Source organism: Hevea brasiliensis, chromosome 15 (genome assembly GCF_030052815.1).
Source record: "Hevea brasiliensis isolate MT/VB/25A 57/8 chromosome 15, ASM3005281v1, whole genome shotgun sequence".
Taxonomy (NCBI): Eukaryota; Viridiplantae; Streptophyta; class Magnoliopsida; order Malpighiales; family Euphorbiaceae; genus Hevea; species Hevea brasiliensis.
In genome coordinates this window covers 59,226,795-59,240,133 of record NC_079507.1, presented here as the reverse complement: position 1 = coordinate 59,240,133, position 13,339 = coordinate 59,226,795, and the positions used below count along the sequence as shown (strand labels likewise).

The following is a 13,339-nucleotide window of genomic DNA, read 5'->3' as shown; positions in this document are numbered from 1 at the left end:
AACACGCCAGTTATGGATCCTAAGAGCAATTTTCTAGATTTATATTTATTGCTATGTTATAATGAGGTATGTAAGCACTCTTTTCTTGAACCCTAGCGAGCAAAAAAGGTACTAAAAAACAGCCATAAAAAATTCAGGCAAAGATCCTTATCTGGACTTTCCTGTTCACGGTCCTATCACTAGATTCATATATAAAGACCATGACAAAGAGGAGCTAATTACTAACTGCGCCCCATACTCACAAAAGTATAAGTCTCATTTTCTTAAATTTAGGCCCAACTCCTGTGATTATTCGATAAATTATTTTTTTTTAATACATTGTGTCATGAATTACCACATAAGGACGCACACGTGAGTTTATATAAGTGAATTGCTTTCACATCAAAATAATTAATAAATTTAATGTTACAACGCAACCACGTATATTTATCATTTCATTCTTATTTACTAGACATAAGACTTAGATTTCCAACAAATACAACTATGCTTGTGTCACAAAGCATAGTCATATTCGAACCAAATTATAAATCTAAAAATGCAGCTCATGTGAAACCATTACTGCTGTAGTTGTTGAACTGAAACTAAGGAAGTTTCCTATTAGAAATACAAGGAGGGACTAGAAACTATCACCATAACATTTACATGGAAGCCCAAGTACATGAAATATAATTGCCTAAATTAAAATCATCAGTTTTTTCCACCAAAAGAGAGTATACAAAATTGACCAAGACTTTAGGGGGATTGCAAAAGCCTGATTATCCCTTTATGCAACAGCAGGCATTGTCTTGCACATGAATTCAGGATTCTGTCATAGCTCTATCTCAATCTCCGAGAAGACAAAGTGGTTGCCTCATGCTAAGCTCTGCCTTCAATGCTGGAAATCGCTCCAAATCATGAGAATCACCTAGAACTTTCTGCATATAGGCAAACCACTCTTTCAAAGAAAAGGCCAGATGAACTGGATCAAGCAATTATTATTCAGAAACTAAAAGACAGATGAATTAGCTTGCCAGCCAACTGGCTTTTTACCAACAAAGCTTTAGCATTTTACTTATGAGAATAAATTTAAAAGTTTACACTATGATAATCACAGCCAATAATTCCATATGAAGCTAACACTTTTATCTGGTTGAACTATAAGAATCACGCTTTCATAGATGACAGAAAAGTAACGCGCCTTCATTCATCACCATCCACCCCCAGTTTGAATCCATAGATACCATCAGAATGACAGACTCTACATAATTTATACATAAATTCACACATAGGATGCCAGGCCATGATGCTTTTGCGTGTTAACACCAAACAAAGTGATTGCTAAGACCCAATCAAGTTGTTGCCTGCCAATAAATTTAGCATCGTCCAAAGTAAACATAGTTTTCAAAAGCACAAAGCGTACTAGGGTGCAAAGGGGTCTAGGGAGGCCTGCACCCAAGTAACATGAGGCACATAGAAAACAAAATAAGACATGTAAAATCCTTAACAAGACTAAAATGCAAGCACCATTAATAATCATCATAATAATAAGATAAACCATTTAAAGTTCTAGAACATAGGTTTTGATATCCAAACAAACATAAAAATAGAGATGTTTGAAAGTGCAAAAGTAAATCCTACACTCTTTTAAATTACTAATTACTAAATTGCGAAAATCCTAAAACAAATAAAAGACTACTCCTCAATCCTCATCAAGAGTAAAATGGTCTCCATGTCCACCTCCATCATCACCATCTTCATAACTTTCTCAGTTCTCTTCGTCTCCATCCTCATTACATATCTTATTCCTCATCAAGACTACTGTTCAACTTCTTCTTCATCCTTATCTCTAAGTACTAGAGGACTATTAACTCTAAAATTACAATATGATGCTTTTGCCATTTCCTTAGGCCTAACACTTAAGAGTGGATGTAGGCAGAACAATTTTGTCTTCATTGCTCTAATACTATAGACATTCTCGGCAACTCCAATAGCTTTAGCAACACACCCCAAGTTGAATTATCATCTTCATACACAATTTCATCCTCATCATCCAAGAAGAAATTGATTTCGTCAGCTCAGTCTTGTTCGTTCCATTCAGACAAGAAAAGAAAAAGACCTAAGTTTTTGTCGTTCAATTGATCTTCAAGTCTGCCATTTCTATTTTGTCTTAATTCTTTGCGTGATTTGGTGTGGATGAGACTATGGTAGGCCCACTTATAAAGTAGGTCAAACGATAGAGATTTGACCTTCATCAAAAAAACACGTCAAGTGTAAATGTATCATAGGCACATGCCTGAGTGACAGCGTCCGCCTTTGGGTGTTAGGTGCTAGGCCTTAAGCCTATTGTGCCTTCAGCCTGAGGCATGCCACAGCTATGATAGTAAATTAGGATTTTTTTATAAAGGAGACAATATATTTCTCTGACAAATATTCTCCTATTTAGGCCTCAAGTAGACTTATCTGGATTCTAAATATTCTCCTAGCCCACAAGTGTGGGATGCTTCGTGCACTGAGTCACCTTTTTTAGGCATGAATCCATCTCTGAATTCTAATGTTATGGCATTGAGTTTCATATGTTCACTGATGAAAAAGATTGGACAATTTCCAGTAAGTTTGATTTACCAGAAAATTGGTATATTATATATTTGAGAGAAGAAAAGAAAATCCAACTTCACCGCTACATCTCTGGCTCTGTTCTCAATTCATGTTAAAGAATTTCTTCACAGTGAAATGAGCATACCACAACACATGGAACTGTACTACCTCTGAAACATGCACTCATTGCATGTGCACTATGACAAGCACAGCAAATCAATAAAAATATCAATAGTGGAAAATTTTATGCAGCATCCAAGAGAAATTACTAAACAACTGAATAGTAATAAACAGAAAGATGCATTAAAAATGGTTTGAGAAATTTCAAACAATAATTTGTAAATAACAATATATTTACCAGAGCAGCAGCATGTGCTTCTTGCAAAATATTCCCATCTATCTCCAACCTTGCAACAGGAAACTCTGGAAGGTGTCCGGATTGCTTTTTACCAAGCAAATCACCAGGTCCACGTAAAAGAAGATCAGCATTTGCCAAGTAGAAACCATCGGATGACTTCTCCAGCACCTTTAATCGGTTAAGGCTACTGATTGTTGATGCTAGCAATACACATTTCGACTTCCTCGCTCCACGTCCAACTCGTCCTCTGAGTTGGTGCAATTGAGCCATTCCAAATCTCTCAGCATTCATAACAACCATCATGGTGGCATCTGGAACATCAACACCAACCTCAATTACTTGAGTGGAAAGGAGTATGTGAGTTTCCCCAGATCTAAATCGTCTTAGTGCTTCATCTTTTTCATCACTCTTCATTCTACCATGTAACAACCCACAGTTGTAACCTTGAAACCTCTCTGATATAGCTTCTAGATCAGCAGAAGCAGCACGAAGCTGAGGCAGTTGCTCAGATTGTTCAATGACTGGATAAACAAGATACACTCTTCCCCCTGCTTCTAATTCATCAAGCATCATCTGGCACAGTTGATATTCTCAGCAACAATTAATGTTCAGAGAGAGAGAGAGATAATTGGCAACATTACCATTTCTACACACAGTATTGTCACATTTATAGTTTAAAGATCCAATAAAGCAACACAGTGAACCATGCATACGCAGAGCAAATGACTCATTATTTGGTAGAAAAATAAAGGACAAAATAAATATCTATTAGAGTTTACTAGGAAGAGCACTATATTAATAATTCTCCTCTTTTGACATTTACCGAATATGAGAATAGAATACATCCGTAAAATGGTGAAGTGGACAGCCATTGAGAATAAATTAATGGAAACATCACCTAAGATGGCTTGGGCACTGTTGGAATATCATCTGCGAGAACAAGTCTCACATTGGTAGTTTACAAGAAAATTAAAGGGCGCAAGTGTTGGCAAACCAAACCAATGGGAAGCCCAGTTCAGCTTGTAGCCTGCTAGTTTGATATTCACACCCTTGGGCCCAAAATTCAACATGGCATTAAAGCAGGTCAGGGCCCAGTTTCAGCTCCAATTCAATTTCTCAGTATTGCCGCTAAATTTCAGTTTTAGCTTTCAAGTGTCAATCAAATGTTCCGGTTGCCACTTGAGGGGAAGTGTTGAAATATTACTTGTGGGAAAAAGTCCCACACTAGTAGTGAACAAGAAAATTAAAGGACATATAAGTGTTAGCAAACCAAATCAAAATGGCTTAAACCATTTTAGTGATGGTGAGCCCAATTCAACATGTAATCTGCCAGTTTGATATTTACACTCTTGGGTCCAAAATTCAACAGCCATATCCAATATAAACCTACTGATGCGTTTGTGTGGATAAGTGGGTAGATTAAGGTAGTAGGGTGTATAGAAGAAAGACAAAAAAGATGTTGGTTGAATGTTAAAATCTAACTTAATATCATGGCCACCTAAGGAAAAGTTGCCCCTAAGGAGAGCAGAATAACAATAAGGATTCATGAAAATGTCCATCAATTTTGGGACTGTAGTTTAATCGAGTAACAGGCATTAACAAGCTATTGACTTCCACAACGAATGCATCAAGACTTTGAATAAAAGCAACAAGTTTTTATACAAGTTTCTCAGCTAGCATTACAACAAAACCGAAAATGGAGCCTGATAAATTCAGGAAAACTGTTGAGGCTCAGTGCTGTCAAGAGGCGCCAGGTGAGGCGAAATCTAGGCGCCTTGCCAAGGAAGCCTCCAGTCGAGGAGCCTTCAACTAGGCACCGCCTAGGTGCCTAGGCGAGGCGTCACCAGGCGTCCCAAGGCAAAGAAAAGTTAAGAAAGAGAAAAGCTGGCTTGATTTGTTTTCACCTTTTGGCATCCACATGATGACTAGGGTTTTGAGATTGCATTACATAATGAATGAAACTGAACAATGCATCTAGAATATTAAATTATATTACGTGCTTTATGATTTTTGCTTTAACATTTTGTGTTATTGGAGGAATGCTTTTGATCTTAAAACTTAAAACATATAATATATTATGAATATGAATATGAAATTTGACAATTTATTGATTGTGTAATATATTAAACTTTTTTAATTGTATATTTAATTATTTATTATTTTATAATAAATTAGTGCCTCACTTCGCTCAGGCGAGCGCCTAAACAAGCACTTAGCGCTTCAGACGATGGAGGACCTTCTCGCCTTAAGGGCGCTTAGCACTTTTGGCAACGCTGCTTAACCTGTATTGGTTCCTTACTAGGAAAGAAAAATAAGAATAGAAATTAAAATCCATCACATTAATTGAGTGTTTGATAACTAGAATATAGGAATGAGAATGAGAAATCAAGAAAAAGGTATTTAGTACTTGATTGTCATTTCAAAGGGGGCGTCAAGTTCTAGAAATCAGGGTGTATATCCCATTCCATGTCCTTGTTAACCAAACAAGATAATGATGATTCAAATATAGAGGGCCTAGTACCCTCACTATCAAAACAGACATGCATAGCTCATTTGCCAGTAACCAATGGTTAAACACTTTCCTTGTAATGTAGGACATCAAAAGAGAAAGAAAAAGAAAATAGATAGACATAAACAGATGTCAAGAGAAAAGAAGAAGAAGAAGAAGAAGAAAAAGAAGAAGAAGAAGATATACAGACAGAAATATATGTCAAGTACTTGGGAGAGTTGGCAAGACCAATACCTTGTAGGCATCCTCAAAGCCCTGGCTATTTCCTATAATAATGCATGTTTCAACTGGAATTCTTCCAGGAGGCAAGTCAGTTATCTGTGATATAGAAAGCCAAGAGTAAGGCAATATCAATTATATTCAATGGTAAGTGTTCCAAGGAGTCTAGTAGTCAAATTCAATTGGGAATAAAAGCTGAAAATATCTCATCTTGAAAATCTTAGTTATAAGAGAAGTCCTAATCTCACAAAACTCCTTTGACCTCACTCTAAGCAGAGAGTGGTTCCCTGTTTATACTCCTTATCACATAACCAAATAAATATTCAACGGTCCAAATAGCCAAAGCAATAGAAAGACACAAACCCCTTTTTTTTTTCTTTTTCCCACAATATCTGCAGACTTTCAGAAAACTATAGTGAACTGCTCAAAATTTTTTTTTTAAATGATTACGATATACAATGCTAACAACCATAGAGGTAACAAAAATTTCCATACTTGTGTTAGGAACATGTCCCCATACAAGGCCAAAGCAAGTGTCCTTGGGATGGGAGTGGCTGACATAGCAAGAACGTGTGGGGCCATATAGCCATCGCTCTTTGAGGACCCATCAGAACTGGTTGCTGCTATTCTTGAACTTAAAGAGCTATAATATAACTGCAGGGATCAAACATGTCAGTCACTTAATCCTACCAAATACTAGCAAAAAGATAATGAAGCCATAAATTGTATGGATCAAAATATTAATTCTGGCTAAAATTTAAAGATAGAAAATATATGCTGCACAAATTAATTGTAGGAACAATTTTAGAAGCATGTACTCAATTCAATTATTCAGGTTTTTTTTTTTTTTTTTTTTTTTTTTTTTTCTGGTGAGCATCAAAAGAACTTTCAAATAGTAGATTTCCATGTCCATTTACCACTTTTACCACATCTTACACCCAAAGCGGCAAAGCCCACAAATGACAGTCAGTTATAGACTGTTCCCACATGACGCTATAGTTGACCATACGCTACAATTAGTTTTTCAGTATGATTGGGAAAACCAAACCTGACATCCTTTCTACCATCTAACCTGCTTTATTTTAAAACCACAAAAAGCCCCTAAAATTTATGGACAAGCCCAATTCTCAACCAAAAGGCCAAAAGGTGATTCCAAATGGCCCATGCAACCTCACAAAACAAAAAATAAGTTAATTAGACTCACAATAAACATAACACACCACTGATCACAACAATAAGGAGATAAAATCTTATTTGCTCTCCTATTTAATTTCAATCAGGATAAACCTCCCTATTATCTGACTTCCCTCAACCACTCAAAAGATATAACTTCTATCATTTGCTTGATCTCATCTCATTCAATCACCAGTCTCACGCAAGCTGCACTAGAAAGCACTTCCCAAGTTTAGCCACTGATCTCCCAGGCGATGTGCAACTCCACCTTTCTTCTATCAGTTTTGTTATTTGCACTGCTGTACATTTTCAAGAGAAGCAATTTAGATGTCCACTCTGTGCACATACAAAGTATAGTTTAGTTCATGTCCTTCTATATGACAACAAATAGCGACTACTCAGATGGTTGCCATTTAACCTCTCCAACAATGATATCCTACAGCCATCGAGATAGCTAGAAAATCAATCATGTGATAGCTACTTTAAACAGATACAGAAAAAGACTCAGAGGAAAGAGCAGAATGTCTTATCTTTTAAGGAGAATGACAAGTAGAAATTAAAATCCAAAGACTTAAGACTAGACATGCACAACTACTTTTGGAGTTAAAGCAGTGGAACTCCAAAGCAACATTATAAATAAACTAATTTGAAGGATTAAAACCAATCAATTTACCATAGAGTTTGAGATTTGTTAACTCCTGAAGCACTAAACACTGCAGCAGATGCCAGGAAGAAAAATGAAAAAGCTTGCAACAGCCAGAAAAGCAAAATTCTATGGTATAGATAATTAAATATTCCCCATAACCTTACTATTAAACCTTCCTCTCTGGATCACACCAAAGCGATGTTGCTCATCCACCACAGCTATACGCAAAGCAGAGAATTCTACATTTTCAGATATTAAACTGTGGGTTCCAATGACCAAGGAAATTTCTCCCGCTTGGAGATCCTGTCATCCAATTACATAAATTAAGCAGATTACTTAATCTCGAATATTATTATTAATATTAAAAACAGAGCAAATTACATAATTAAAATGCATGCCTTACGAATCATCCGTGACTGTTTTAATGGTGTTGAACCTGTTAGTAGAGCAATTGAAGGTTTGGATTGGTCATCCTCCATTGCCTCTAGCAAATTAAGCAAGTGCTCATAATGTTGCACCGCAAGCAATTCAGTTGGAACCATGAAAGCAGCCTACATACAGAGAATTCAACCATAATATCCATTACATCCTAAATCTATACACACAAAAAAGATAAAAGCAATCGGCAAAAGCACAACAATAGTGGAAATATCTACCGTATGTAAAAACAAATTGTAAATCCATGATTATTAAGTCAATGTAAGAAAAAAAGTTGAAGACATTCTGCAGTTGATTGAGAAATTAGAAAAACAATATAATATTCACAAAGTGACCAACCTGATAACCAGAGCCAACAACTTCCATACATGCCAAAAAAGCAACCACTGTTTTCCCACATCCAACATCACCCTGAAATTGATTATTAAAAAGTTAGAAAATTCCATCAAATTCACCATAGACTTTAATATCCTCTCAATACATATATATAACTTATTCTGTTCTTTAATTCTGTACTTGAAGTTTTTCTAGACTAGACAACGATAGTATCAATTATTTCTGCATCAAAATCATTTTCTCCCAGAAAGAAAAGGTTCATAATCTCCTCACTTTTCTCAAACAGGCAACCAACCATCAAGTACTTTCTATTTGCTTTGGTTTTATGCTGATGATAACATCATGGACATCTATTGCAGCACCATTAAAATGTTAATAACAAGGATGAAGGCATGGAAAAAAAAAGGCATGGGAATGAGATATAAATATATCCTAAAAGCCTTGCAAAGGTAATATGAAACCAAAAATTAACTGTTTTTCTTTGATAGTGCTTTTCTCTCATTACTTACAGAAAACACAAGTCTCAAAACTCAAAAGAAAATACCACTAGCAAAGGAAATAAATTTCTCACTAATATAACATGCTGGTTTAGTTGAGAATGTGTAATATAGATATATTTCCACATGAGGGAAGAAGCCATGAAAGGAAAAAGAAATAGATGGAATAACTAAATCCAAGCAAATATATCATACGATAAAGCTGGGATTTCTATTGCATATACAAACTGATAGTGACAATATTGCATCCTCTCTTGCAAAGCATTATATATGGTGAGAGAGAAAGGGAGAAAGAAGGAAAGGTTGAAGAGGGGGGGGGGGGGGGGTGTGTGGGGGTTTGTTGTGTTGCCGTTCATGCTAAATTTTGATCTTAAACAAAAGTTTATTAGTCCTAGCACATTTTTAATGTTGTAAGTAAATGAACTCCAGTTGCTAGGAAAAAAAAAAAAGGTATCCAGACATTGGCACATGGCAACATTTATTCAGATATTTATTCTAAAGCGCAATAAGAACCTGAAAGCAATTACAAACGAATTATTTACTGCAATGATGAAACAAACAAAGCATTAACGTATAAACCACAACCTGCAAAAGTCGATTCATAGGAACAGGTCGTTTTAGATCCCATATAATCTCTGAAACAGCACTTAGCTGACTAGAAGTAAGGGAATATGGAAGAGCCTTCAAGAGTTTCTTCGTGAGACTGGACCAATTTTCCATACAAATGGCATTTAATTCAGGTTTTCTGTACTTTTCAAGTAATCTGTCTTTCTCCATTTGTGTACCAAGACCTTCAAGCATTTGGAATAAGCGTCCCAACTACACACAGAAATATACTTAAGAGTCCATAGGTTATCATTGATAAAGTAGAGCCTAAAAGACAACCAGCATAAGTAACTTCTATGTGGAATCGACTTTAAGTTAAAAAAAAAAAAAGAAAAAAGTAAAAAAAGAGAGCTTCAAGTAACATAGTTCCTAGCAACCAAGGAGCGTGATTTACAGAAATTGAGTAACCTTTTGTGGTCCACCACTGCACAATACTTAACCTTTCAGAAGCTCTCATCTTGTCCCCCCATGGTTTTAAATCATTATTGACTTATTGTGGCCACAATCACAGTTCTGGTAGCATGCTACAGAAACAGGACTACAATGCAAAATTTTTTATTTTTAAGAAAAGCAAATTACATCAAATGCATAGATTTGCACAACTTTGTGAAAGGCCATAAAGAATCACACTTTCAATGTCCGGGTAGAGCAATGTTATAATGTGATTTGTTATCTAATAGTTTTATATTATATTGTATGCCTTTTTTATAGTTATTTATGCCCAAAACCTAGAAAAAGAAAGTCAAAAGAATGAAGCAAGATCTGAAACAGGGGTGTGTGTGTGTGTGTGCATTGCTAAACTGCAGTGAACATTACATTATGGCCATAATGGCTGTTTCCATTAGGTAATAAATATTATAAAGGGGAAATTATAGAAAAGTACTATGTAGTTTCGTGCTTTTAGCACTTGGAGCACGTGGTTTTTTTATAATTTCATTGCAGGTGAAGGTTAGTGATTTCGTGCCATTAGCACTTATGACAAAACAACACCATTAAAATTACTAACGTAGCACATTAAAATTCTTTTCTAACTTGTCAGTATGTGGGTCCCATACGAAAAAAAAAAAAGAAATCCCCTTCCCCTCAAATTCCACAATACAGAAACCCTAACCCAATTAATTCTTCCCCAAATAGATTTCCCCTTAATCCCTAACCCAATTACTCTTATCCTTAATTCTTCCCCAAAATCGATTCTCAATCATTCTTTGATCATGCTTCAAAGCTTAGTTCCTCAATCGCCAACAATTTTAGTTCTAACTCAAACAATTCTACTTCCTTCATGAAGTTGAAATACGTCTACAGAGAGTTGGTGACCTTCTTAGGCAACACAGACGACCCTTTTGCCAAACGACCTAACTTCTCTAGCAAGGCTTCCATGGAGTCTACAAGTCTTAGACTCTTAGTCTATTGCTTCAATGCACCGAGTGCGTTTCCATGAACAACCTTTACAAAGCTGCCAATCTCCTTCACAAGATCTTTAGCTCTCATCTCCCTTAGGATTGTCCCCTGAAAACATCGCTGCATTGGTACCTGCTCAAGTCAATAGGAAGTAGATTGGCTTATTTCACAAGCTCACTAGGATTTCCTTTCAAACTTCATGCTGTGGAGGGTTATTATAATTATTGCCCACAATGCGATTGTTTCCTAAGTGTCAATTTGATTGTGAACTATAGTCCAAAATTGAATTCAAAATGTGATTGTGAATTAATGGGGATGTTGGTGGGGAGGAGAAGCTTGATGCGTCCAAGACAGAAGAGACTTTGGTTAGGGTTTCTGCAAGGGAGAGAGAGGGAGAGGGAAAGGAAGAGAGAGAAGACAGAGAGGGTGAGAAAGAGAAAAAGAGAGATGCTAGGATCAATTTGTAAATAATGATAATATTAAGAGACCAACTTGTGAAAATGCGTTGACCAACTTGTTAATAATTACAATATTCAAGGATCAACTTGTTCAAATACAAGAACGAACTTGTCAATAATGAAAATATAAAAGGACCTCAAGGTAATTCACTCATATTTTTATAATTATAATTTACATATTATTTTTTAAATCTTAAAATTTTAAATTTTTTAATTTAGTGGGACCCACATATTGATAAGTAAGAAAAAAAATTTTAAGTTCATGTCAACGTTTTTAACGGTTTTGGTTGTTTTGTGACCAAAGTGTTAACGACGTAAAACCAAAGGCCCTCATCTACAACAAAAAAACCACAGGCCCTGAGTGCTAAAATCACGAAACCAAATGGTATTTTTCTATACTTTATTATAAATGTACTTGCTGAATGGCCATTGTATACATGATGTAAAGCAATGGCTTTGAGTTTGAAAAGAATCAGAAAGGGGAATGTAGGGCTCTTCACAAGAACCTATGAGATAAGGAATCAGTTAGTTTTTCATGTGAAATCTATTGCAGAAGTGGTAACAATATAAAGAGATGTAATTCAGACTACCAAAAATAGATTATAAAAACTTCACAATGGTATCCATGACTGAAAAAACAAATACATGACTAATTCCTCCATATCAAAAAACTGACAGCGAAATACAATTATCACCTGTAGGTAAAAGAACTCATCAAATATAAGTCTTCTACGAGCTAAATCAGCCTCCTCAGCATTCTTTGGTTGGTGAATTCCAACATAAGCCTATTCAAGAATAACACTCAAGTTTCATTAAAAAATGCAAGTAATGATGCAAAAAAGAAAATCCCATACATGCCATGTGCACACAAAATATTGGTATTGCCTTATGAATGTAAACTGCCAAAATTATGGTGTTTTAAAAGAATTATAATAATTTACAATGGCTCAGTCAGTGAAAGATGTTACAAGCACATGAAGAGGTAGAGAAAATAGAACTTGAGCTTCAAAGCTCCACATCTAAAAATTAGACAAAAAAAAAGCTCAAGAGGAACTTGAAATATGGAATCTTGAGAAAATAGTCCTCAAAATGAAAAAATCCTCAACCATTTCTTGCTGAGAAGTGATAAAACCATTAAACACCAAAAAAGAAGTGTGGGCATCAAGTGTCATGTACCATGAAATTTCATAAAGACTGCACAAACTAAATGTGGTTGGAAAAAAAACCATGAAAATTGGCTCCTCAAACCCCCAATTTGATCTAAAATGTCCTAGTAAGTCCTCAAATTTCAATTCCCAGAAATTCCTCAGCTGATAACAAGGTACCAGCCGCCACATAACATTGTTACCTTTCTTGTCAAGTGTCAACCCTTGCAAACATCATCTCAAGCACCATCTTTGGAATAAGTTAACCCAATAAATATAAAACCAAAAAAAGAAAAAAGGACAGAGAGAGCTGCAGAGGGAATCCAACTTGCAACACATGCTTCCTGTTGAGAATCCCACATCGAAAAGATATGAAGTAATAGGGCAATATATAAGTAGTTAAGTTGTAACATTAACTTGGATAATCATTTTGATGTGTAAAGCAATTTAATCACTTATATAAGCCCGAATTAAAATGAATTAACTGTAATTTAACCAACACTCTCTTGGAATTTAACATGGTATCAGAGCCCGGACTGGGTTGTGAGTTTTCAGCCGCCCATAAGGCTGTATAATTGGGCCCGTATTGGATTAAAATACTAACTAATTGTCAAGTGACAACCATGCGGTTATACTTGAGGAGGGAGTATTGAGAATCCCACATTGAAAAGATATGAAGTAATAGGGCAATATATAAGTGGTTAAGTTGCAACATTAACTTGGCTGGTCATTTTAATATGTAAAGCAATTTAATCACTTATATAAGCCCGAATTAAAATGAACTAATTGTAATTTAACCAATACTCTCTTCGAATTTAACACTTCCGTTAGGATATAAAGACACTTCATAAAAGGACATGACCTTGAATAGCCAATTAATGGGAACGAGGGCACCAGTTATTTCTTTTCCATAAAATGAAAAATATCTTTTGCTGGTTCAAACTTCCAACTCTGCATGGCTAATTAAAATCAGATTCAAATG

At 35.5% G+C, this 13,339-nt stretch overlaps 1 protein-coding gene across 3 annotated transcripts in view; it reads right to left on the bottom strand.

Annotated features, from left to right (window-relative positions):
- Window positions 1–465: 465 nt before the first annotated feature.
- Window positions 466–13,339, bottom strand: part of LOC110660552 (ATP-dependent DNA helicase homolog RECG, chloroplastic) — a 41,808-nt gene continuing 28,934 nt past the window's right edge. For all 3 annotated transcript variants that reach the window (XM_021818900.2, XM_058136076.1, XM_021818902.2), the window contains 9 exons: window positions 11,908–11,997; window positions 9,336–9,569; window positions 8,257–8,328; window positions 7,878–8,030; window positions 7,639–7,782; window positions 6,156–6,314; window positions 5,676–5,759; window positions 2,933–3,505; window positions 466–914 (listed from right to left, as the gene is read on the bottom strand). In XM_021818900.2, the coding sequence (XP_021674592.2) occupies window positions 822–914; window positions 2,933–3,505; window positions 5,676–5,759; window positions 6,156–6,314; window positions 7,639–7,782; window positions 7,878–8,030; window positions 8,257–8,328; window positions 9,336–9,569; window positions 11,908–11,997 (1,602 nt within the window). In that variant the 3' untranslated portion in view covers window positions 466–821. The remainder of the gene's footprint in view (window positions 915–2,932; window positions 3,506–5,675; window positions 5,760–6,155; window positions 6,315–7,638; window positions 7,783–7,877; window positions 8,031–8,256; window positions 8,329–9,335; window positions 9,570–11,907; window positions 11,998–13,339) is intronic.